The sequence below is a fragment of the Corvus kubaryi genome, unplaced genomic scaffold (genome assembly GCF_017639235.1).
Source record: "Corvus kubaryi isolate FWS band 111438036 unplaced genomic scaffold, C.kubaryi_AGA036_p1.0 134, whole genome shotgun sequence".
NCBI classification, from domain to species: domain Eukaryota; kingdom Metazoa; phylum Chordata; class Aves; order Passeriformes; family Corvidae; genus Corvus; species Corvus kubaryi.
This window is the reverse complement of record NW_024580668.1, coordinates 6783301-6809279: the sequence shown is the minus strand read 5'-3', so window position 1 is coordinate 6809279 and position 25979 is coordinate 6783301. Positions and strand designations below refer to the sequence as shown.

Here is a 25979-nt window from a genome sequence, read left to right as displayed (position 1 = left end):
AGCCGGTCCTGGTGGTCCTGACATGGGCAGTGGGACCCCAAAGATGGTGGGGGGCTGCAGGTGCTGATGAGAGCAGGGGGAGTTTGGGATCCTGATGGTGGCAGGAGGATGAAGACACTGCCAGAAGTGGGGGTCTTGCCACTGGAAGTGGAACCCCGGTGATGGTGGGCTGCAGCTGAGCCCACAGGCATCTTGTGATAGCAATAAATCAAATATTTTTGGTCTTTTTTCTGTCTGATTTAATGAGACACCTGGAAGTGTGGTTTGCAATGAGAAAAAAAGGACTTTTTTTCTTTTTCAGCCCTTTTCTCCAGTGTCTCCATGTGTGTCTCCATGTGTGTCTCCAGTGTCGCCATGGTGTCCCTGTGTGCCGCATGCTCCTGGCTGGGCTGGTCAACAGCAGGTGGGAGATGGAGCAGTCTGGTCCAGGTCAGGTCCTGGTCAGGGTCTACAGAGTGTTGGGCTCAGCCACGCTCAAAAACCACCACTTTTGCCCTTTTTCCCACCTGAAAACATGGCGTGACCCTGATGGGGCGGTTTGGGCTGGTGAAGAGACCTGATGCATCCCCCACCCTGCTGTGACACAGCCTCATGGCCAGGACTGCTCAGAAAGCCTTAGATCGTTATCTTGGCAAGAAAAGAGTGGTTTTTATTGTGTTCCTCCACCACAGTCCGTGGCCAGCATGGCCTCAGAGCCTCCGGCTGGGGGGGCAGTGAGGCACAGGCAGAGGGGAGGGAGGGAGCCGCCTGCCACCCACGCAGTGTTTCCGACGTGGCGTTTGCTGCCAGCAGTTTGTCACAAACAAAATAAATTCTGCCTTGTAGCCCTGAAACTAAATTTGGTCTGATAGCGCTGGTAATGGTGGTGTGAGGGAGAGGAACGTGGCGGCCTGACGGGGAGGGTGAGGGATCCAAGATGGCGCCGTGGTGTGAGGGCAAATGGCGGCAGTGAGGGTGGAAGTCACCAGAAACAGCGTTTGAGGATGAATCAGCCATGGTTGTCTCAAGCAGGCACAGTGTGGGAGGAGAGGAGATGGCTCCATATATTCCAGTGGCAGGAGCAGCCCACAGGGCGGGAAGGGATGGCTCCATGTTTGTCAGTGGCAGGAGCAGCCACCCTGTGGGAGCTGCTGGCATGGGCACAGGGTTGATTTGCTGAAGCAAAATAATCACAGAATCGTAGAATATGCTGAGCTGCAAGGGACCCATCAGGATTATTGAGTCCAACTCCTGCCCATGCAGAGGACGAAAAATCACACCATGTGCCCGAGAGCCTTATCCAAACCCTTCTCGAACTCAGACAGAATGGATGGTGCAGATGTGAGGAAAATGTGGCTCTACTGGGGGAAGTGTAAATCTGAGGTAAAAGCAGGATCTGCTAAGCAAAAATGGTGACTCCACCATTGCCCTGGGCTGCCTGTTCCAATGTTAGAGCACCCTTTAGGTGAAGAAATTTTCCCCAATGTCCATTCTAAACCTCCCCTGGCACAATTGTTTTGTCTTGTCCTGTCGCACATTACCTGAAGGCAGAGACTGAGCATACTGGGGAATAGGAGGTGCTTTGCCCCCCCCAGGTAAGCAACGTGTGGATACCGCATCCCTGGAAGTATTCAAGGCCAGGTTGGATGCGGCTTGGAGCAACCAAGTAGAACATCTCCCTGTCCATGTCATGCTCTTCCATGGACCCGGTAACCCACCGCTGCTGACCTGCTGCTCCAGCCTAAACCCCCATGCCTGCCTGTCCTCCCGTGTTTGTGCTCATGAGCTCTCCTTCCACCCACGCAGGGAACTATTTTTAGCAGACACTAATCAAGTGTCATTGTTGGCTCTGAGCGTGGCTTTCAGTGGAGGGCTCCTTCTTTCACCAAGTGCTGGCAGGAACTCGGGTGTGTGTTTTCTTTTAAATCTAGCTGAGAATTTACACAGTGTGCCGCAGAGCAGTGGCGGTTATTTCGGGCTCGTCACACCCAAGCCCACACCAAGTGATCACCAGGTGACTCTCCATTTTGGTGAGGGCTTGGCAGAGCATCCCCCTCCCAGTCCTGCGCTGCCAGCAGCCTTGCCTGACCCGTCAGGAGCTGGCTCTGGACCAGGGATGCCCAGACAAGAGGTAAGTTTGCTGCTCTTGGCATGTTTATCTCCTGCACAAATGTGTTGCGTTGATACTTTGAATCCTGCAGGAAAGCAAAATGCTCCATGTTCAGCCCTGGAGGTCAGAGCCTCCTCTGGCTGAATGCCCTTCATGTGGGGCTGGCTTCCCTTCCACTGAGGTCTCCCTGCTCTGTTCACTGTGTCCTGGGACAGATACAGAACGTGCTCCTCACCATGTCTTGAGCAGCTCTGATTCAGCAAGAGCTGGGGTTGGGGTGAGCTCTGTTTCACTTTGGGTGCTGAACTCACAACAGGGACTTGGTGCTTCTTCAGCTGAAGTGTGATATGATCCAAACTGAACTTTGCAGAATCACAGAATCTCCTGAGTTAGAAGAGACCTACTAGGATCATTGAGCTCAACTCCTGGTCCTGCACAGGACACCCCAACAATTGCACCATGTGCCTGAGAGTGTTGTCCAAATGCTCCTTGAGCTCTGGCAGCCTTGGGGCCATGACCACCACCCTGGGAAGTTTGTTTTAGTGCCCAGCCACCCTCTGGGGGAAGAACCTTTTCCTAATATCCAACCTAAAACATCCCATGACACAGCTCCAGACGTTCCCTCAGGTCCTGTCCCTGGTCATACACAGAGATCAGTGCCTGCCCCTCCACCTCCCTCAGGAGGAAGCTGCAGACCCTGACAGTCTCCTCTCCGTCTCCTCCAGGCTGAGCAAACCAAGTGACCTCAGCTGCTTCTTGTATGGCTTTCCCTCCACATCCTTCACCATCCTAGTGCAGCTCCTTTGGACGCTTTATAACAGCTTTGGTTTCCCTTCAGACAGGAGGAACTGCCTCTACTCTGGCACCAAGTCTTTGGATCGAGGGTGTGGTATTCTTCACCTCCCACCACTGCTCATGGCATCTCCCCTCCCAGGACTGTAGTCTTGAAGGGTCACAAATCCTTCTAGTCATGGGAAGTGACAAAGAATGACTCCGTTCAAGAAAACCAGAGAAAAAATTTATTATTGTCCTTTATAAAATATCTCAAATAAGTTATATAGGCAAATATTTAAATTAAAATAAATTAACTCCACTCTATGCTGGGACACGTGACTGTCCATAAAGTCAAACTAGGATTTATGTTTCTTTGAAAAAATATGCCCTAGATTTCCGGTGTAAGATTTGAAAAAAATATCTATGCTTGGTGAGAGGAAGGAGAAATCTGCACTGGACAGAGGGGTTAAGGTGCGGTGCTGAAGCTGCCTGGTGCCAGTGGCACCTCCACATCCAGCTAAGTGCTAAGAGCATCCTCATCGTCGCTCCAGTCAGGAGGAGCATCTGTCCCGAAGTACCGATCACCAAAATTCCCTGTGGGGAGAGAGAGAGTCAGAGTGCAGCACTGTGGGAGCCTTGGGACACATCCTCCTGCCTGTCCTCATCACAGCAGGCAAGGGCACCAAAGCAGGTTTATCTGACAGCTTGAACAGCAGGAAAACTAGAGTGGCAGAAAAAGTGGAGCAGCCTGTAGGCTGGCTTAGCACCCAGTGGAGGTGTTTCCCGGCACAGCAGAAGTGAGAACAGAAGAACACAGTGAACTTGTTTTGGGTGAACTTGTGGAAGGTGGCAGCTTAGGGAAGGAGGAGGGCACAGGGCTGCTCCAGCTGTCCCCGCCTGACTTCTCTGCCTGGGGCTGGAGGAGGCATGTGCAATGGCTCCTGTTGCTGACAAGGTGACGGCTGCCTGGCAGATCTCAGAGCCAGCATGGTGATCCTGACACCCACCTGGCAGCAGGACCCAGGAGGGGCAGTGGGGCTCTGGGTAATGTAAGGCCAGACCTAAACTGCTGCTGACAGCCAGGGCTTCGTGTCCTCTCCCCACCAGAAGCACTAAAAATCCCCTCGCCACAAGTCATTCCTACCAAGACACTCACCGATGCCGGGGATTATCCGGAAGAGGTCGTTCACCTTCTTGTCCACAGCTGTGGTGATGATCTTCACCCGGGGAAATGCATAGGCAACCGAGTGGACACCCATCTCTGCCATGAGCAGGGAGAGCAGGAAGATCTTGTCCTCTGGGACATCATGATCCTATAGGAAATGCACAGGGACAGCTCAGGATGAGTTACCCAAGCCTGTGCTGTGTGCCCTGACACCCTCCTTCCCATGGAGGAGCCAGTTCCAGGCACATCCCCTCAGCATGGCTGTGGCTGGTGCTTTGGAGGTTGCTCCAGAGCCAAACCCCTGCCCAACACCATCCGTACCAGCAGCACCCTCACTGCCATCATCGCCGCAGCACCCGTGGAGACCGTGCAGTCCATCAGGATGACGTGGTCTTCGCTGATGTCCTTGGGCAGCCGCAGGTAGTGGAGCTGGGTGGAGGAAAGAGAGAGCAGCTTAGAGGCTGCAGGCAAATGGAGCAACCTGAGCCCTTCTCTTTGAGGGGTGAAGGATTTCTCCTGCCTCTCTATCCCTGGGACCCCAGCTGTCAGCTCGGAGCCAGCACAAACACTTGGCAGCAAACCAGCACAAGCCTGCTGGAAAAAGCCACTTGAGCAGCTTTCAAAGCACTCAACCCCTGCGAAGACCAACTCCTGGGTTGCTGAAGAGCTGTCAGGAAACACCTGAGCCATGCTCCCACCCTGCATGCAGACTAACACCAGGAAATGTCCTCAGTGGCCCCAGGCTTTACCTCCGGCTCGCCCGTGTTGCAGTTGGTCTGGATGAGGATGGTGCCGATGCGGACGTCCTTGCACACCGCACGCAGCGCCGGCTCCATGGTCTCTCCCGCTCGCAGGATGGACACCCCGGTGATCTGCAGCACACGGCCGGGGTGGTTGCATGGTGTAGGAGCTGCCACCACCCCACACTGGGTCTCTGCAGCGGGGGACTCTAATGGGCAACCCAAAAGCATATCCCTTCCAAGAGGGCTGTGCCACTCCCAGTCCAGGCTGCCACCCTCAGTGAGAGGGCACAAGGGGCACCCTTGGTCACCAACCTGCCTTTCCTGATGGTACAGGGTGTCATACTCATGATAGCAGGCACCAAACACAGCCTGATGGCAGACAGGGATGTCCTTCCCCGCACCCACAGGGCTTCCAGTGCACCCCCACAGGGCAGGTCTCAACATTGCTTTGGCTTCCACTTACTTGCTTCCCGCTGTATGTCCTCCCTTCGTAGTCATGTCCCTGAGGGGTCTGGACTGTGCAACTCTACAAGAAACACGTGAAAACAGTTACCAGGGGCTCTGATGTGGCTCTCACAGGAGCCCTGGAGTCAGCCAGCTGCAGGGGCTGGACCCTTGGACACCAAGGCTGGACAAAGAGCTGTTACCCAGGGCCACAGCATTGCTCTGTAGCCTTGGGGAGTCCTGGTGCTTTTTAATCTGAGGGTTAAAAGGACTGATCCATGGGGAAGCTTGGAGGAGCAGCACCAGGACTGTCCTGGCTCCCCAGCAGTTGAGGGTTAGGAATCAGAGAAGAAACCCAGCATCTACCAGCCCTGAACCCACCTGGAATGGGAGCAGAGAGAGTGCGTGCTCAATTAGCAACCGCATCAACCTCTTGGAGTAGAAAATGAACTCGTCTCTGCTGGTCTCCTTGTTTCTAGAGGGGGAGAAAAGGCAATGTCAGCTCTGGACCTAAATGTGTCCCAGGAGTTGCTAGCAAGGGTCTGGCAGTCCCTGCCCCTTCCTGGTTCTTGTTTGCACCATCTGAACCTGAAACTGTGCTGTTTTAATGTAAAAAGCAGAAAAATTATTGGCAAGATCACTGAGCAGTAACTACACAGGTCCTCTATGCAGGGGCCACCACCATCTGCCCTGTCTTGTGTCTCCAAGCTATACAGACAGGCAGAAGTGGATTGGGAAGCCCAAAGACAGGCCAGCCCATCCCACCAGTAGCTGAGCCCCATCCCACCCCAGGAGCCACAGCAGGGGCTTTACCTGATGATGGTGTGCATGCCCCTCACCTGAGGGGTGCTCTTCAGCACACTGAGGGTCTGAGGAAGGGGGTGGCACTGGTGGGCAGAGGCCAGGGCAGCCCTGAAAACCAAACACACGGTCAGAAGGTCTGGAGAAGGCTGCCTGAAGGCTGGAGCACAGCACATGGCCAGAGCCATCCTCCCAGATGTTATCTCATACTGCAAACACACACAGAGGCCCTCCAGCTAAACTGAGCGAGCAGCCAGCCCTGCCTGGTCCCTGTCATGGCAAAGGGACCTGCTCCCACAAACCGGGGCCACTGGAGTTAGGGATACCTTGCAGCCCAAGGACCTGGCCTTCCTGCTGGGCAGTTGACCCAGGTTCATGGAATAGTTTGGGTTGGAAAGGACTTTAAAGACCATCTTGTTCCAGCCCTGTGCCATGGGCAGGGACACCTTCCACTAGACCAGGTTAATCCAAGCCCCATCCAACCTGGCCTTTAACACTTCCAGGGATGGGGCAGCCACAGCTTCTCTGAAGGTGGCTGGCCCATCTTGGTTTCCACCATTTGGGAAGAAAGTAGAAAATGAAATCAAAACCTTCTCCTATTCCAGAGTCTTATCTGTTGATGGATCTTGGACTCATGGGGTGAGGAGGGGCTGTTGTGGTTGTCTCTGACCTACAAGTGCCAGATGTCACCAGGAGCTGGACAGGCATCCAGGCTGGCAGTGCTGGCACATATCTGGAATGTGACTATTTCAGAGAGCACCTGGCGCATTCCAAATTGGGAACAGCTTCAAGACTTTATGGCTGGACAGGACTGGCTCTGTGTGACTCATTCCACATAACGAATAGGGCTGGAAGCTATTCTGGGATCAAGGGAACACCATTCATGGGGAAGCACACAATGGAGCCCCATTAGTCACTTCTCCCTGTGAGAGTGGCAGTAATGAGAGGAAGGTCACATTTGGCTTCCACAAGGCTGGGCAGGATGGACAAGCAACTTTGTCTGGGAGGAGGGCTGGGGTTTGAAAGCCACACATCAGATCACACACGTGCCAACGGCTGCATCTGGCAAAAAACACAGAGATGTCGGGGAGGCAGAGAAGAGAGCAAATGAAAGCACTGCATGATTAAGATTTCAAATCAAGCAGAAACCTGGATTAATGGCACACAGAGGCACGCAAGCGGAGAGGAAGACAGAGAAGATGGATAGGCATGAAGGAGAGCAGATCTCAAGGCCTCCATCCACATAGCCATCTCCTGGTCTTTGCCAACCAACACCAAACAAGACATTCCCAAGGCCTGTGGGTACTTAAGGGCTCCTTCTTGCTTTACCAGCTCCAGTCGTGTGTAGCGGCTAAGAGTCCCCATGCAGGGAACGCTCCAGAGAGCCAGGACAGCTGGCAGCCGTGCAGAGAGCATGGATGGGTTGTGGTTCCCTTGTGGGCTTGCCTGCTGTGTGCAGACCCCATCGTTGGTTTGGGACAAGCAGCCCTCAAGGCCCCGGCCCTGCTGTCAGTGAAGCGAGCTCCCTCCGTTAGTTGCTGTCTCGCAGGTTCAAAGCCCTCAGAGATGCTCCCGTGCCAGGACTGTGCTGCTGGCAGCACCCACGGCTCTGCCCCCACAGCCCTCCCTTCCCTCCTCCTGCCAGAGCTGGCCTGGGGACAGATCCTGGGGGCACAGCCCTACCTAAACCCCTCTCAACCCCCTGGATGCCAACACGTGGTGGTGAGGGCATGAGCCCTGCCTTGGGCAGATGCTGGTGCTGGCATGGGGGCTGCCAGCTCACCTGCTTTAGGGGGCAGAGACAGGCCCCCAACACAGAGCCACAAACCCTTAGCACATGGCCTTGGCTGGGTTTGCCCAGGTGACAAACTGCTGTTGCCTAAACCAGAAGAGCTGGTGGGGTCATCTTCCATCAGCACAGCTCACCAAGGAGCACAGGACGGAGCTTGCCACTGGCACTTTTCCCCTGCATCACTGCCAGGTCCATGTCACAGCATCCCACCATGCCAGTGGAGTGGGCAGCCCCTCTCCCGTTGTGATGTGACCCAACTCCTGCTCCCTGCCACACATGCCAAGGGTTTTCCAACCTCCATGAGCAGTGGGAACACCTCCCCTGCACCCCGAGCTGTCAACAGACCCCCAGGAAATGCTGTCAACATTCTGTCACCAAGTTTTCCACACCTTCCTTCAACACCCATGCAGTATGGCGACAGGGAGGTCTGGATACCACCCTGCTTGGAAACCACTCAGTGTTGTGGGGGTCTCTCTGTGGTACTTTCTGGGAAACAGGTCCCATTTTTGGGATAAAGCTTCTCTTTCAAGTGCCCCCACTTCTGTCTGGCCCACACCGCCCCAGCAAAGCGGGACCCCATGAGCTGTCTGCCCCAAGATGCCCCGCCCGGGTTAGTGAGGCGGCTCACCCTGCACAGCCCTCGCCCACTCCCCGCCATTAGTGTCACAACCAAAACACTGCCATAAGCGTTTGTCTCCTCACATATCCCAGCGCAGCTTCCTCTGGTCACCCGGTGGGAGGGATGTTCAGGGGAGACAAGACAGGAGACACAAGAGTTTAGGAGAGGGACAAACATGACATGAAAAAGAGGAGAAAGCACTGTCATTAGTCAGAGGGGGAAAAAAATCCCTCAACTGATCAATGGGTCTTGGACCTGCCTGATGCCTAGGCCATCACTGTACAGACCCAACACTCCTCCCTTGGTGACCAAGTCATGTCACCACTGCTCTCCATGGCACTGGCTCCACTCCCGGCTCCATGAGGGAAAAGAACTGTCTGCTCTCACTGTCCTGGAGCCACAGCAGGGACACTGTCCCACCTCTGTCCCAGGCAGTACCACACTGCAACCTAGAACCACAGAATCCTAGAATGGTTTGGATGAGAAGGAACCTAAAAGATCAGCTCATTGCACCCTCCCTGCCATGGGCAGGGACACCTTCCACTAGACCAGATTGCTCCAAGCCCCATCCAACCTGGTACTCAACACGTCCAGGGCTCATGCCAAGTCCTCACCCAGGGCTCCACTTCACCCAACCGGCCCTGCTCCCAGGCAAGTTGCTTGTGGGCTCACAGGGGTGTCCCCCTCCTGCATGCTGATGATCTGCTCAAGCCTTGGAGAACATGGAAAGCCAAGAGCACTGGAAACATGGAAAGAGACCTGGCTCTGAACAGAACATTGCCTGCAGGGAAGACCTGGAGAGGGACCGGAGGCTGAGGGAAGAGCTCAGCCCTTCCACAGCCATCCCACCACTGCTGTCACTCCCTGCCCATCCTGGGAGGGAAGGAGGGAGCGCAATGCCTCCTGTCCCTCCCTGCCAAGACAGGACTGTGACGGAACATCCAGACGGGCGGCCATGAGCACGTCAAGAAAACGTCTTATTTTGGAAACTTATTTTTTCCCCCGAGAACAAAACTTTAAAGGGAAAAAAAAAATGGAAAGAAGAAGAAAGAGAGAGAGAGAGAAGGGGTGACCATCTCCCAGGAAGACTTCAGGGAGCATCCTCAGCTCTTTGTGGAACATGCTATCAAGCAGGAAGCAGACAAGAGACATCGAGCTACAAAGGAGATGATGCAGTCAAGGCATTTCAAACACGTACACGGCTGCCTTTCAGGGCTGACATTTCAAACAAGGGCTATTAAACTGCGCCACGGGTTGATATTTAAAGACACAATTGGCAAAGGGCACGCCAAGCTGATCGGGACCTTGGGGGTGGGGAATATTGATTGGTGAGGGGAACCGGCTGGAAAGAGCGCTGGCTCCAGGAGCGGGAGAGCGTGGCAGGAGGGATGCAGAACAGGCTGGGCTGGGAGCACTGTGCCTCAGCATGGGCTGGCTGCTGCAGCTCCTGCTGCCAGGCTCCAGGAGGAATACCCACCTGGGAGTGCTGGTATGGAACTACATCTCCAGCATGAGCACAGTGAAACATGGGGGAAGCTGGACAAGAAATATCCCAAGAATGCTAAGGAACAACCTGTGCTCTGAGGGAATAACTGGGAAGGCAAGCATGGTCCTCTGGAGGTAGGGGTTTCAGGATGAAAACAAGCCTTGCATGTCCAAGGAAGGCACCACTTGCTTTAAACTCCCCAGAATGCACCCATCTGAATGGGGAAAGGCACTCCCTGCTTGTCCCAGCCAGTCCCTTGGCCAGAAGAGGCAGCCCTGCAGCACAAGGACCACAGAGACACCTCAGACGGGGGCCAGATCTGAGCATTCAGGTTTTATCCTGCCAGCACAAAGCCCTCCCTGTGTCCCCACTGCCACCAAACAGCAGTGACTTCAGAACAACAACCGTGACATTTAGATGAAGCCATTCCAGACAAGAGGATGGGGAATTGTTTGCGATGAAAAGCCCGTATTTGCCAGGCACATGTCACTCGATGTGACTCTCCATCCACCCCACTCCTCTTGCAGAGAGACAGCAGGGGAAACCACAGCAGCAGTAAAGCACTGGGGCTCCAGCAGTGGCAGCAGATTTGGGTTTTTGCAGGAATTTTTTTCCAGATTTTCTATCAAAGGCATAAATGGAAGCCTTAAACAGAATATAAAACCAGCTGTGGTGATCATGGAGGTGTTTTGGGAGGTCAGCGTTACCTTTCCAAACTCGCTATCATAAAACTTCTAATACTTTATGGATATATTAAATACCTGATTTTCAAGTGCAGAAAAAGATCACCTGTACCGAACACCCCTTTGATTAAAGAGGAGAAAGGAAATTTTATGTGTGTATAAGTATCTATCTATCTATCTATCTCTATATACACATACATATTTGCACACATATTACTCTCCTCTCTAATGTTATTCCTGCAATTTTTTAAAGCAACAGATTTCTCTCCATACTAAAGAACACTTTCCCACCTGGACCTCCAGACACAGAGGGAAGCTTACGTGTCTGTATGGAAATGTCAGGCCCCAGGGTGTTAAACAAGCAAAGGGAAATAAAATAAAACATCCACTTGTCTAGTCTAGGAAATGACTGGCTAAGGCAGAAATAAGTAAGGCAGAGCCTTTTCCCTGTTCACCTCAGTTATTTTAAAAGCTCATTGTATACCAAATGTAAATTTTAAGGTTACTTGACTTGAGTATCTCCATTCAATGATGGAGATCTAAATGAAACCCATTTCCAGTAATCCATTCCCTCCGCTTCCTACAAGAATACCTGAAAGCCTAGTTGGCTTCTTAATGGAAGCAAGAGAGCTGAAGTCCCATCTGGGGCCACACTCTGAAGAGGTTTAGTAAATCAACATATATGTTATAGCATCCATCTACGGATACTGAGAAATTAGAAATCCTGTTGGATTTAGGCAGCAGGATTTTCTCAGTCCTCCAGAAGTGGCTGTGCATCCTCCAGAAGCTGTGGGAAAGTTGGTACCTCTGGCCATGTGAAGCTGCTACGCTCCTTTGGGTGCCACCAGGCAGATCCCTGCGTGCAGCAAGGGGTCCAGGGTTCCCACCACCCTCAAGATCACAGACTGGTTTGGGCTGGGAGGGACCTTAAGGAACATGCCATTCCAACCCTCTGCCATGGGCAGGGACGCCTTCCACTATCCCAGGTTGTTCCAAGCCCCATCCAACCTGGCCTTGAACACTTTTAGGGATGGGGCAACCACAACTTCTCTGGGCAACCTGTGCCAGGGCCTCACCACCATCACAGGGAAGAACTTCTTCCTATTACCCAATCTAAATATCTCCTCCTTTAGTTTAAAACTGTTCCTCCTTGTCCTATAACTATCCGCCCATTTAAAAAGTGACTCTCCACCCTTTTTTCAAGATGCTTTGACTAATCTAATAATTGATGTTTAACGATATTTAATCATTAGGGATGGAGAGTGGCTCTGAAAACTGTTCATCTTAGAGGATGAAGAGAAATAAAAGAGAGTCTCAGGATGAAAAGCCTCCCTTCCTGCAGAGACCAGGGATCCCCAGCTATAAACCTGGCCCTGTCCCAGCTTCAGGGGTCTGCACTCAAGCTGGCAGTACCTCCCTGGGGAGCAACCCTGTTCCTGCCATCCCAAAGCCAAGGGGAAGGTGGCCTTTTGTCACTGTGGAGCGTGACGAGGCCGTGCGCTACGCGAGCTGCCAGTCCCGCCGCAGGTCGGGGTGAGGCCAAGTGGTGCCTGGCATTGGAAATGCCTCAGCTGCACAGACAGGACAGAGTGAGGGCTCTTACCTGACACTGAGTTCACGCTGCGGCAGCAACACAAAGACACAACGCAACCGGTATTAAGCATTGTCAACACCAGGGTCGTTTCAAGATAAAAAAAAAGGAAAAATAGGAGTATTTTCCTGAATTCACATGTAGCCTTTTGCCCTTCTTCCCCTCCCCAGGTCAATGAAAGTCCCCCCCAAGCCAACCCCTTGCCTGGCTCACAGCAGCACCCTGGAGGTGCTGGGTTTGCTGTGATATTCCCTGGCTGGATCCCAGGAGCTGGGGGAAACAGCCATTCCCCTTTCCTGGACTCTGCCTCAGGGCTGGGTGCCCTCCTCAGCCTGGAACTAGCAGGGATGCTGGGGCTCTGATCCTTCCTCCTGTGACCAAGGGTTTAGAAACCACCTTCCCAACGTGCCAGAGTTTAGTGCTGGGAATTCAGGCAGCCAGGTACTCCAGGAGGAGGTACTCCAGGAGGAGGAACATGCCAAGACACCTTTGCCCAAGAGCAGTCCCTCCTGATCCTTCTATCATGGGAAGCCAGATGCCGTGGCGTGCCAGCTCCCATCCCAGGCCTGAGCAGCTCCTGCCACCTGGGAGCTCCAAAAAAGACTTGAAAGAACCAAGCCCTACACTTTCCAGTGCATCTATCTCCAGGTCATGCTCCCTCCACCTCCCAGGACATCACTCTGAGCATCTCCACAACTGAAACATCACCAAAGCTACAACTGTGGGGCGGGAGGAGGCTGTGCTGTTCGGGGACAGCAACATAAAATGCCATCAGTTCATTGCAGGGTCCCAAAACACCAGTCAGGACTGGCCCAGGACAAACAGAAAACTTAAAGCCAGCAGTGGGGAAGTGATGGAGCATGTGCCTGGATTGGGGCTCAAACGTGACCAGACTTAGGATTTTGAAACCCGAGAGCTGCACACAGCACAGAAATGGAAAAGTGGGCTCCTGACTGGAAAGCCTGTGCAGCAATGTCTGCATGGGAGGGAAGAGGAGAAGCCCAAGAGCTGGAGCAGTGGAGGGTCTGGGGCAATGCTGGCCCTGGGAGGGATGCAGGCAGGGGGACACATCCCTAGGATCATAGGAGGGTGGCTGGTTTGTCCCCTGACGATTTGCTGTCCCAGGGAGGGAAGGAAGCTGCTGCTGGACCACAGCTGGCAGAGGAGCCAGGACCAACCAGAGCACAGGGAGAACGCAGTTTCCTTCACTGGAGTGAGGGAGAGGGCTGAGAGGAGTTCACAGGGACTCCCACACCTGGAGCACAGGAGAAGCCAGGCCATTCCCACCTGGGCACCCAGAGCATGGCTCCCTGCCAGGCAAGGCTGTGAAGCCCCCTCACCACCCAAGGACTGGGCAGCTCTTACCTCTTCCAGCTGGCTGTGGACATGCTGAACAATCAGGTCGATGGCCACAGTGTTTCCACTCCCTGCAGTGACCCAAAAGCAAAAGTATCACAGAGTCAGAATTGTTAAGGTTGGAAAAACCCTCTAAGATCATTGAGTCCAACCATTAACCCAGCACTGACAAGGCCACCACTAAACCATGTCCCCAAGTGTCACATCCACACACCTTTTAAATCTCTCCAGGGATGGTGACTTCACCAGTGCCCTGGGCAGCTTGTGCTAGGGCTTGACAGCCTTTTTGGTGAAGAGATTTTCCCTGACATTCAATCTGAACCTCCCCTTGTGCAACTTGAGGCTGTTTCCTCTTGTCCTGACACTTTATACCAGGGAAAGAAAAGTCATCCTGGTCAGCACCACAGGTTTTTTCCATGTTTCTTCCCTAAATTCCCACTGTGTTCAAAACTATACTGCTTCCCCAAACCACTCTTTCCTAGTGAAGCAGGAGACATTTCTGCTTTTATTAAATTCTTATTCTATAATCTGTTACTGGATATCTTCAAGTCACCTCCAGCTCTTAAATCACTGTGCTGCAGGAGCTCGTAGGGCAGGAGACTGGCTGAGGGAAATGTACAGACTTTCCCCATGCTTTTGGGGAGTGTTTGGAGAGCCTCAGCTGGAGGGACCTTTGTTTTGGCATGGGACAGCCACTCTGTGTCCTCACCAGCCAGAGAGAGACGGACTGGCTGGCAGAGCTGAGGGCAGAGGGCCGGGGTCTCTGAAGGGTCTCAGGGGTGCCACTGAGGACAGCCCTGGGCAGGTACCTCGGGGGACAACGATGTCTGCCAGCCGCATGGTGGGCTGGATGTACTGGTCGAAGGCGGGCTTGACAAACTTGTTGTACTGCTTGATGACACCCTCGATGTCCCGGCCACGCTCGCTGATGTCCCTGCGCAGGCGGCGCACCAAGCGGATGTCTGAGTCCGTGTCCACAAAGATCTTCAGATCCAGGAGCTGAAAGGAGAGTGGAGGGGACAAACCCCACTGGGTCAGGTGTGGGACTCAACCCATCATCCCCTGCTGCCCTAGGTGGGGCTGAGCCCAACCCGGCCCAGCACCCATTTAACAGTGCCCAGATCCGCTGTGCTCCCTCCTGCGCGGAGCTTCTCCCTGGAACCTGGCTGGTGCTGCTGTGAGTCCCCTGCTGCCACCTTACTCTTGTGTCCCCTGAGACTTGTCCTGCTCCAAACTCTGTCCCTACTGCTAACCAGCTCCAAAGCTTTGGCTGGATGTTATTTAAGAGCAAGGAGGAGACAAGAGGAGTTACTGTCCATGACACACACCAAGCACGGGCTTCTTAATCAAAGAATCTTTGGATGGTTTGAATTGGAAAGGACTTTAAAGATCATCTCATTCCAAGCCCCTCCCACAGGCAGGGAATTAATGCTGGAAAGGATCCCAGCATAGCAGGGCAGCTCATGACTCTGCCCTGAATTGCGAGAGGCAGGAGTGTGGATGCTGAGTGGAGTCTCCTGGGGGATTCATCCAGCTGTCCACTGGAGGTCATCCTTGCTCCAGAAAAGTGCAACCCAAGTGCTTGCTTGGCAAGGGAGGTAACTTTAGACAGAGCTTGGCTAAGTCTGTGCATGGCTCACTGCCTGCTGCAGCATTTGTCAGGGCTGCAAAGATGGAGACAAGCTGAGAGAGCTGGGGTTGTACAGCCCGGAGAAGAGAAGGTTCTGGGGAGACCTTAGAGCCCCTTCCAATATCTAAAGAAGCTCCAAGAGAACTGGAGAGCAACTTTGGACAAGGGCCTGGAGTGACAGAGCAAGGGGGAGTGGCTTTGCAGTGCCAGAGGGCAGGGTTAGATGGGATATTGAGGAAATTTGTCCCTGTGAGGGTAGGGAGGCCCTGGCACAGGGTGCCCAGAGAAGCTGTGGCTGCCCCACCACTGGAAGTGTTCATGGCCAGGTTGGACAGGGCTTGGAGCAACCTGAGGTAGTGGAAGGTGTCCCTGCCGATGGCAGGGGGTGGAATAAGATGAGCTTTAAGGTCCCTTCCAACCCAAACCATTTGATTCTATGATAAATCCAAATAATCCCCAAGAGAGCCTGAAGTGCTGGATGATTCCCTGCCAGGAACACCAGGCTCTGTGCAGTAGAAGTTCAGCAGATTTGCCTATGGCTGTACAAGCCACAGCACGCAGTGTGGAGGTGGGCTATTTCTAGTTGTGTTTATGCACCAGCATTGCCAGGAACCAGGTCACCACTTGGCTCCTGCTTCCTGGGCACGAACGGCTGAGATCGAGGTATTTGCTGAAACACTTGACCTCTTCCAGGGGCTCTTCCCTGGCCACTGCAGAGTCAAAGCCTTTTTCTCCTGCACAGGGAAGTGCTGCAGCAGTTGGTCTATCCTGGAAGAGAAGGTCACCTCCCTGCTGCAGGACCTCAGGAGAGAGCATCCTCCCACCATCTCACCCTGGAACTGCTTTGAAACCCTTCCTCACCTTCAGGAGCTCCTTGTCTGCAAATGCCATGATGCCTTCGAAGATAATCACATTGGCGCCATACAGGGTTTTCTGTGGAGTCAGAATGGATGTGGTTAGGCACAGATCATCTGTTCAGAGGTGCCCTGTCCCAGGGAATCTCTCTGGGTTGTGACTGTGACAGCTCACACAAAAAATGCACCCTGAGCCAGGCACACAGCCTCAGCAGAGGGTGACAGCGCCAATCGGACTGCAAAGGGCAGGGGCTGGAGGGGTCCAGCTGGCTCCCCCTCTCCCCTGCCTTGGCTGTCCCCCACCTTGTCCCACCCCCTCAGTGTCCCATACCCATTCCTTCTTCCGGCTGTGGGTGGTGAAGTCGTAGATGGGGATCTTGACGCTCTTGCCTTGCTTCAGCTTCTTCAGGGTGGCGATGATGAGGTCAAAGTCAAAGGCGTCAGGGTGGTCAAAGTTGAAGTCGTTGCTGGCTGCCTGCTCCTGCTGCTGCTTGGTCAGCACCTGCCACAGAGCAGAGCTTAGGGCACGTGGCTGGGCAGTTCCCTCCCCACTGCCGTGCCCAGTCACCTCTTCCCTGCCCCAAGAGCCATTGGAAGGGAAAACCACATGCTTACCCTAAATCCACAATATGTTTCCTCACCAGGGGTTACTACACAATCCCAGATTGGTGTGGGTTGGAAGGGACCTTAAAACTCATCTCATTCCAATGCCCTGCCATTGGCAGGGACACCTTTCACTAGATCAGGTTGCTCCAAGCCCTGTCCAACCTGGCCTTGAACACTTCCAGGGATGGGGCAACCACAGCTTCTCTGGGCAGTGGCAGCCTGAGGAGTCTGGCCAGGCCAACAGGGGTGCAGCCTCACCTTGTAGAAGGAGTCCATGGACAGCAGAACCACCCACGGGACATCAAGAGCCTCAATGATCATGGTGGCCACCGTGGTCTTCCCAGAGGCGCTGCCTCCTCCCAGGCCTGCCGGGGAAAAGGTGATGAAACCACCAACCCCAGGCACAGCCCTTCCCACCATAGGCTGGAGCCCAGGTCCTGAGCTTTTGCACTAAGCTGGAGGAGCCTCCAAAGAGGGAAGTCACAGGCACTCCAAGAGATTATCCCTGAAAATGTCAAATGGCATGTACTGGAACTGCCAGCAACATGCCCAGCAAAAGCTGGGAAACCCATCATTAGATGGTTATGTAACACGGGGAGTGCTGGCACAGGAACCAGCCCAGCCTAAATCCCTAGGAACTCATGACAGCCCAGGCAACAGGAGCTGAGGGAACAAGAAGCAAAGAGTGTGGTTTCCTATAATCCATCACCCCCCCTGCACACTCCTGGGTTCAGCCCACCCAGTCAACGCAGGACTAACCACAGGGACTCCCCCTGCTCCTGTCCAGGCTGGAGCCAACCTCAAATTTCCAAGGAGGTGGTGGGGCAGGAAACCCACCACAATCTCCTGCAGAGCCATGGGGCAGGTGGTACTGATGCTGCCTGGGCAGTGTGGAGGTCGCTTACCTATGACAAAGGCCTCCTTGGACTGTGTCCCGTGCTCATTGTACCAGGGTGGCCGGCCTGCTGTGTAGATGGTCCTTTTGCTGGTCCGCAGCAGCGGGGGCTCAGACTTGCACTGGCTGGTGGTCCGCTTCCGAGGGGGCTTGGTGGAGCCCACAGTGGGATACAGCCGGTCCAGGGATTCAGCACTGCTGTTACTGGGGTGGGGAAGGGAAGGAGCACAATTACCGGGGGTGGGGAAGGACACACGTTCCCACTGTGTGGGAGCGGGGTCTTGGGGGATCCTATTGTACAGGTGAGGGATGCAATGGAAGAGTGGGACAGCCAAGCACAGCTGTGCTGCAGCACTACCAGCACCCACATCTCTGTGACCCACGGCCAACACCGAGGAATTCTCACACAGAAGCAATTTTAACTTGGAAGAGGTGCCATGCAAACATCCCTCCCTAAACTCCTGCTGTTTGAGGAATGTCTGTGTGAAACAAATCCCCCAGTGAGCTCTCAAAGCATGGAGGGGTGTGTTACAGGGGGCAACAACACGCCCTGATGTGCCGAGGGACCTTTCTTGGGGATGGAAGTCAAACACATGGGCTACAGCACAACCATCCTCATCCCCCCCTCCCCAATCCCTTTTCTCTCCCCACTTTGAGCGCTCCACTCCCACCCAAGCTCTAGTTCTCCCACCCTTTTGTCCTGAAGCCCCCAGAGACAAGCCTGTTAGCTGGGCAGACCTAGGCAGTGCTGGGCAGAGCCATCAGCTTTGCCTTGGGAGCTGAGAGAGCTCTGAGCTCACCCAAAGCCCTGCAGCTGCTGAACAGTCTCCCTTATCTTCCCTCCAGGAGAGGGAGAGGAACAAGGCACCCTCCAGAGCCCTTTCCAGCTTGGCAGGAGGAGAGCTGTGGCCGGGAGGCGATAAGCAGCCTCTGGCCAGGAGATAAGCTGCAGCCGCTGCCTGGCCAGCTAAGGGACCGGGAGGATTATTTATGCCAGTGTCTGCTCCTCCCTGCTCCTGTTCCGCTGCCCCAGGGGAATGTCTGCTCCCCGGGAGAAAGTGCAAAGGGCTCTCCTGGCTCATGCTGCTCCTCTCCCCAGCCATGACTGGGCTGGAAGGGAAACCAAGAGATCTGGGCACCACTGGCTCCAAGCTGTCACTGGTACAGCCGGCTGAGCCAGCAGGGCTTTGCTGCTGCTCTGTTAGGGCTTAAACTGCAGGGCTTTACAGATTTTGGGTTGATTTTAAGCTGTTTTGGTATGAAGATTAATTCCCTTCCCTCCCCCAGCCCTTTTTAGAGCAATTTTAGATAAAGATCAAAATTTCAGACAGGCCATCTGTGTGTGAAGTGACCCAGCAATCCCCACCCTTGCACGGCAAACAGGCCCCCTGGGCAGGGTGGGATCCCCCTGGCAAACCCCCCGGGCATGGCAGGATGCCCACAGCACACCATCCCTACCTCCAGCACCAGCACATCCCTGTGGAGCAGGCAAGGAGACAGGGATTTGCCTGGCTTTGCCGAACTCCTGCTAACAAAAGGCAGGCTGCAGCTCCTGCCCCTGTTACAGGACCTCTCCCACTGATGTCCACCCTAAACTGTGCACCCCCAGAGTCCCCCACAAGAGTTCAAGACACCAACACCCCATCCCTTGCTGGAGCCCATCAGCACACACAGCCAGTTCCAAGCATTGCCGGCCTTGGGTTCAACCAGGAGCCCAAAACACCCCAACTACGACTCTTAAAAAGCAACCTCAGGAGATGACACCCATCAGGAAACCTGGGTGTCTTCCTGTGAAAAAATGGCTCCTTCCATGAGGAACAGCAAACCCAGGTGGGATGTTTGGATCTCCTCTCCCACTGGTGATGCTGCAGCAGCTGTTACCCCCTGGTGCTACTCCCAGAGCGGGGCTGACAGCAGCCGGTGCTGCTGGGGCATAAACAACGTCACTTTGGCTTGATAAAAGCAGAGATGACAAAAACACAGTTGTTTACCAGAGAAGAAAGCGGTTCCTTTCATCCGCATCCCAGCCCCTCTCCTGGGACCGTGGTTATTCCAGAGCCGTGCCGCCGGCGCAGTGCCGTGGGCTGCTCGGATGGTTTTCCTCCAGGATTGCACGTCAGTCTCCATGTGACAGGCGAACCTGTCGGGATGCTCTGCTCCTTGGTGTCACCCAGCACCAAGCTCTGCTGTGCCAGCCTGCAGATTCTGACCGAGGCCACTATTCCCAAAGTGACTCCAAGTTGGTCAAAGCTCTGTTTTTTGGAGCTGGAGTGGAGCTGGAGCAAGGCTGAGCTCTGCTCCCACTGCCTCCAACCAGCATCAACATCATCCAGCTCCTGCCAGGAAGAGGTTTGGACTCCGACAGCTCCACCAGTGCCCGGAATTACAAGCAGTGCCCAGAATTACAGCCACAGCTCCACCCTGCTTTCCCAAGTGTCATCTCTCCACTCTGCTCTCCAGGGTGCCTGCAGCACACCCAGGGTGTTGGCACAGAGGGGACATCGCTGTGGGACGCAGGGACACGCACCCCTGGGAGAGGAGCGGAGCCATCCCCCCCACACACCTGGGGCTGCTCTGGGACGCAGCACCTGAATCCCATTCCAAGAGTTGGTGTTCTGCCTTACCTCATCCAAATAATTCTGGCCTTTCACCAAAATTCTACCTATTTCTATCAGTATCATCTACACCATCAGTGCCTCTACAGGTGGCTGATATTCTACACCTCTCAAATCCACATTTCCCATGATTTATTTGGGAGAAGCAGGGCTGTGGGGCTGCAGGGCTGTCCTGGAGTTCTCCAAAGGTCATGCCTTTTCTCCTAATGTTACACTTAAAGATTTGTGGATGTTTTCCATGGCTGCCTTTGCCAGGAAGGGGCTCTTCTTGCTCCAAAGGGACAGATGATCTCAGCCATCTCCATTGGCCATTCCTCCCTATCCCTCTTTAAAAATTCCCTGCAGCAGTGCTGAAGCCCCTGCAATGCCCTGACTCGCAAGGTGAAGCCCCCCGAGAATGGGACTCTGTTCAGAGCTGAAGTCAATGCCACGGCTCTCCCAGAGGAAGGTCCTTGTCCCACATGGATCCTCCCCAGTGGAGCAAACCCCTGGGGTGCCAAAGCAAGGCAAATAGGAAAGGAAACATCACCCTGGGCTTGTCAATCCCTCTTCTGCCAAGCCTTCCTGGAGGGCTTGGCTGCCACAGCTCTCTCCAGGCTGTCCCCAGCTTTTGGGGATGCTTTGCCTTCCCTGTGGCTGCTGCATCCTTGCTGGAGCATCTCAGAGGAAGCCTGGGGGAGGTCCTGCTCCTGAGAAGGGCTCTCCAGCTCCACTGCTGTGCCAGCACAAATGAAGGAAGCATTTGCTCCTGCTTAGTCCAAGTATGGATTTACTGAGGTGTGAGGGACACCCCTCTCCTTCCCCACCATGCTCCCATCCCCATCCCTGTGCCCTGTGCTCAGGCTCTCTGCACCGTGCTGCCTTCAGAGACCCCTGAGCACCCTGGATCTGTGCTGGGCTGGGAGCGCAAAGGCAGCAGGTCCAAGAAGTGCCCACAGCAGCAAGGAAAGATGGCACAGCCCCAAACCTGAACTTGGCAGCAGACAGGAGAGCATGTCCTGGGCTCTGCGCCCCGTAAACAACCCACTGACCGAGCTCCCAACCCTGTGGACCCCCCGCCCGCCCCCCACAGCCTGCTGAGGTGCCGGGCTGGCTGCAGCCATGTCCCATGGGAAGCTGATCTTTTCAGATGGGAATTGGGGCTGAGGGACTGGGACAGGAGCCACCAAGAGTTCATTCCAGCAAACAAACAGGAAAACCAGCAAATCCCACCCAAAACCGAAGCAAAACTCACCTGCCATCTGGCCCGAGGGCCCAGCAGCCCGAGATGCGGACACTGGAGAACGCTGGGGGGCTGCTCATGTCCCCCTGCCGCCGATCCAGGGGTGATCCTGGACTGAGGGTGTCACCCCCTGCCCCTGTCCCTGTCCACACTTCAGCTCCTGTCCCACAACCTCTGGCACTACCAGGGTGAGAGGGGGGCTATGCCAGAGGGGCTCCCAGGGCGATTCTTGGGGCACGGAGCCAGGCACAGAGTGTCTCCCTGGAATGGGCACTGAAGGGTCCCAAGAGGCTGGGGTGAGGTGGAGCCCCAGCAGATCTGGGGGGCTGGAAGATGGAGGCAGGAGAACGGAGCAGAGCTGGGGGAGTGTCTGTGCCTGGGAGCTGCGAGGCGGTCAGCAGCATAAGAGGATAGCTTAACCTCCAGATTACGTTCATTACCTGATATTAATAGCACTGGCTTGATTAAAGAAAAAGAGGGGGGGTTGGGGGTGAGGTGACACCTCCCCTCACCGCCCCCAGCACAGGCAATAAACACCAGCCGCGGTGTCTCTGCTCCTGAGACTGGGGGTGCTCGGCTGTCCTGGACGTGGGGGCTCAGCAGGGAGGGCACCTGGAAAATGACATCCACATCCATGGGCACTGGTGAGTTCCCAGGGAGCTCTTGACACCATTGGGGAGGGGGCTGCAGGGGGGCAGGAGAGGATGACCCCAGGGCAGGGGTAGCCAGCCAGCACCGCCCATGCAGCTGGTGGAGCAGCTGGGGCTCAGGGCTGGGGGCTGCTGGCCATGTTGGGCTTTTTGGTCCAGGACTCACACCCCTCTCCCTTGGCTCCCATCCGTGAAGGTCTGGTTGAGGGTCCCCCGCCCCAGTCACTCAGCTTCCCCAAGAGCTGCCCCTCACTGTCCCCTCTGCCCTGGAGTAAACAAGTGGGTGAAACTCAACACCCCGGGGCTGCGGGTGGCTAAGAATAACATCCCGCTGGCTGCTGTGCCCGGCCATCCACTCCCTCAGCACCCCCTGCCAGCTGCCCCTCGCCCCCCCGGGCCAGCCGGCTCCTCTCCCAGCATCAGCCTCTCCAGGGAGGGCAGGGAGCCTGGGCATCCTGCGGGAAGCCCAGGGAGCCAGGCAGCTGCTGAAGGGCAGGACATGTGGCAAAGGTGGGAGATGCTGGGCACCATGGCAGGGGCAGCTCAGGTCAGCCCTGGAGCAGAGGCTGGGGCAGTGCAGCCCTCAGCCCACAGCTTCTGGCTGCCAAGGAAGGGAGGAAGTGGTGCAGGACACACTGGAGGGCAGCCAGGCTCTGCCAGGGACACGGAGCATCCTGACAAAGTCCTGTGGCCACCAAGTGAGACCCCAGCCCACCCCAGCATGGTGAGACAGGAGCTTGGCCTCTGCGCACCCCCTGCTGAGGGGTTTCGGGGAGGTGCTCCCTCCTGCTTAGCACCAACACCTGGAGATGGGGCCAGAAACAGAAAAAGACCCTTTCTGCCTCCTCCTTGAGCCATCAAGGTTGTTCCAGAGGCAGGGGAAACACACTGCCTCACAGAGTCCTCAGGAAACCCCCTCTGCTCCTACTCACCAATGGGACCTGCAGAGCATCACCTCGAAAGATGGAAACCTGATGGGAACCAGGAATGAGGGGCTGGTCCTGAGGCAGGGGACAGGGACAGGAGGGTTTTGGGGTAACCTGTCCCCAGCATGAGCCGCAGCTGCTGCCCCAAAGTCAGGGAAGTGAGCGATGATCAAAGGAACTTTTGCATCCCTGATCTCTGCCCGGACTCCCCTCTTGCTGTAAAAGCTCTCTCAGAAGTTTAAAAATAAAACTCTCTTCCGGAGCTACTTCTGTTCCCTCTCATTAAAGAAGCAAAAAAAAAAGCCAAGGGATGCGGGACACGGCGCGAGGAGCCCTTGCCCAGGGATATTGTTCCTTATCGTGTGCTCCTGCTGCCACTTTTCCTGCCTTTGTTAAATGTCCAGGCGACAGGAGCAAGTCTCCCAGCATCCCACACGACATTCCCACTGGGCTCCCAGGTGGGACACACTGGCTCCAAAGGCCAGCAGTGACAGAGCCTTCCTGCCGGCACAAATCTCCTCTGCTTCCCAAGCCCCTTCCTACTTTCTGAGCTCTTGCACAGGTTGAAATTCCTGGGTTTTGGACTTTTTGCTTTCAGGTGATTTTTAAGAGCAAATCCCTTGTCTAATGGCAGACATAAAATTGGGAGAAAGAGGAAAGCAGGCACGAAGGCCAGGATCCCCTTTCCCTTCTGGTGATGGCAGCTGCTGGGTGGGTTTCCCTTGGAATTTAAGGATGGAAGCTGGACTGCATGTGGATTTTCCTGGCTTGGTCACAAGTACTGTCAGTGGATTGGTGTAAGAGCTGCAGACACACGAAGCCCATGGTGGAAGGATGCCTGTTCCCAGGAGAGAGTCCTGCTCCCAGATCCCACCCTGTGAGCAGCACCCACAGGAGTGTGGAGGTCAAACCTGCTTCCTCCATCGCTGAGCTGAGCTTTGTTGGGCTGGATCTGTGTATGCTGGCCCTTGGCTGGGCCTTTCCTGTCCAAGAAACCATCCCAAGGGAGGGACGGAGGAACCTGCCCATGCAATGAAGAAACCCACCCGAGGCATGGAGGAACAGAGCCAAGGAATGGAGGAACACGTCCAAGGGATCAAGGAACCTGCCCATGGGATGGATGAACCTGCCTGAGGGATGAAGGAACCCGCACAAGGGGTGGAGGGACCTGGCTGCAACCCCAATGCCACGTCATGCCCATGCCCATCCTGGAACCCATGGAACATCCCTCCCGGTTTACCCAGCCTTGCACCAAGCTCTGTCCTGGCCGGAGCCGCCTGGAGCTGGATGGTTCATCCCAGCAGCTCCGTGCACAGGTGCTCCTTTCTAGCTCTATTATGGTCTCTGCTCCCTCACCACAAAAGGACAAATATTTCCCTCTGCAAACCCAATTATCTGTTGCTATTTATAGCGAGTGGAAGCCACAGTGGAAGGGGCTCTGTTACACAACCCAGTTACTCATCCCTCGCTCGGCCAGCACAACTCAGGGAGACTCCTTCCTCTCATCCTCATCCTCATCCTCATCCTCCCACTGACTCACAGGCAGCTGCCAGCAATGGATTTAGCTGCTGGCACATGCAGGATGGGAACATGAGGGATGGGAACAGGCAGGATGCTTTGGCACTGACGCCGGGGTTGGTCGGTCGGTGCTGTGGGGTGTTGGTACCCTGCAAACAGGGATGCAGGGATGCTCCATCCCTATAAGCTTTGCCACATCCCCAGCGCACCAGTGACGATCCAAATGCAATTCCCAGATATTTGATGTTTGGGAGCAGTCAGCCCCTTGAGGGTTGTGCTGGAAAAGGGGGTGGAAAATAGAGGGGAAACGTGACTGTGTGTGGGGGGTGGGGGGGAGTTACCCTGTATGGGGTTTTTGGGTGGAAAAGTTTAGGTTGTCCCACTCTTCATCTTGGTGGAGTGGATGCATGTACCAGCAAGCTTGGAAAATGGGAGGCTGTGGTTTATCTGCTGGGAAATTAAGGGCAAAACCATAAAATAAGGGAAATAAGGGAAAAGGTAACAACGTGAAAGGAAAAAAAAAGGGATGTAAATAAACAAGGGATAAAGCGGGGGTGGGAAGAAATGGTTGTTGGGAAAAGCGAAGGGATTTCACGGAACGATGGGCTCGGGGAGGCCCCACTCGCGGAAGCGGCATCGGGGGGGACGGGACCGGCACCGCAACCCCCGGGGCCCGCGGGAAACGGGAACCGGCGGCTCCGGGGCGCCGCGGTGTCGGTCCCGTCGCGGAGGGATTATCCCGGGGAAAAGAAAGCGAAGGTATCTTACCTGTCGTGAGGTTCTACCGAAGCCCCCTCGGGCACCGGGGCCGCGGCCATGGTGCTGCGGGGAGAGGCGGAGCGGCGCGGAGCGGCGGGGGCGGCGCTGCCGCGGGGATCGCCGGGACTTGTAGTGCGGGATGGAGAGCGAGCGGGAACGGGAGGGCGGGCGTTTGGGGGTGATTTGGGGTGTGGATGGATGCTCTGGGGGCCAAATGGAGGCTGTGGGCATGGGTAAGAGCTGTGGGGGGACATGGGTCTATGTGGGCACGCCTGGGTGCTGTAGGGCACATGGGGTGGGTTGTGGGGTGCAGATGGGTGTTTTGGGGTATAGGTGGGTGTTCTGGGCATGGGTGGGTGCTGTGGGGCTCAAAGTGATGCAGTGGGTACCTGTGGGCGCCATGGGGCGGCTGCGCAGGAGCACCCCTGCCCAAGACTGAGGGGTGCAACACACCCTGCAGCTGCGGGGCAGCGCGATTTAGGTGAGCCCGGGCTCAGACACCGTCTCTGGGCACTGGGGAGAGCTGGGGAGACCCCGGCCCTGTGGGAATCTCGGGCTGGGTGGGATCTGGTTTTCCTCGGCACCGCGCTCCCATCACGCCGGGTTCCCCCAGGGCTGAGGTCTGTGGTACCACATGTTTGGGGAGGGAAAGGCAAGCACCACTCCTGGGGTCCCCACCCGTCTTTGGGGAGGCGAGAGCGCCCAGGGGAAAGGCTGCGTTCTCAGCCAGCAGCGAGCTCAGTCTAAATCTGTCTCTGACT

The 25979-nt window shown here is 55.3% G+C and overlaps 1 protein-coding gene and 2 long non-coding RNA genes across 5 annotated transcripts; 2 read left to right on the top strand and 1 right to left on the bottom strand.

Annotated features, from left to right (window-relative positions):
* Positions 1-1940: 1940 nt before the first annotated feature.
* LOC121673773 lies at positions 1941-3208 on the top strand. The gene is made up of 2 exons (XR_006019299.1): positions 1941-2110; positions 2928-3208. It is a non-coding gene; the product is annotated as an uncharacterized LOC121673773 (long non-coding RNA).
* UCKL1 (uridine-cytidine kinase 1 like 1) lies at positions 3086-25310 on the bottom strand. Of its 3 annotated transcripts, none has more exons than XM_042047412.1 (15): positions 25228-25310; positions 17539-17732; positions 16892-16998; positions 16359-16529; positions 16035-16106; positions 14353-14542; positions 13553-13614; positions 8511-8530; positions 6029-6127; positions 5597-5690; positions 5235-5297; positions 4778-4900; positions 4350-4457; positions 4020-4176; positions 3086-3457 (listed from the first exon to the last, which is right to left on the bottom strand). In XM_042047412.1, exons 1-15 carry the CDS (start codon positions 25275-25277, stop codon positions 3381-3383), a joined length of 1587 nt encoding a protein of 528 aa, XP_041903346.1. In that variant the 5' UTR covers positions 25278-25310; the 3' UTR covers positions 3086-3380. The 3 variants fall into 3 exon arrangements, with proteins under 3 accessions (XP_041903346.1, XP_041903326.1, XP_041903335.1); XM_042047392.1 differs by lacking the exon at positions 25228-25310 and adding an exon at positions 21378-21727; XM_042047401.1 differs by lacking the exons at positions 8511-8530; positions 25228-25310 and adding exons at positions 12200-12216; positions 21378-21726.
* Positions 21927-24961, top strand: LOC121673770. Its single transcript, XR_006019298.1, has 2 exons — positions 21927-22009; positions 23540-24961. It is a non-coding gene; the product is annotated as an uncharacterized LOC121673770 (long non-coding RNA).
* Positions 25311-25979: the final 669 nt, after the last annotated feature.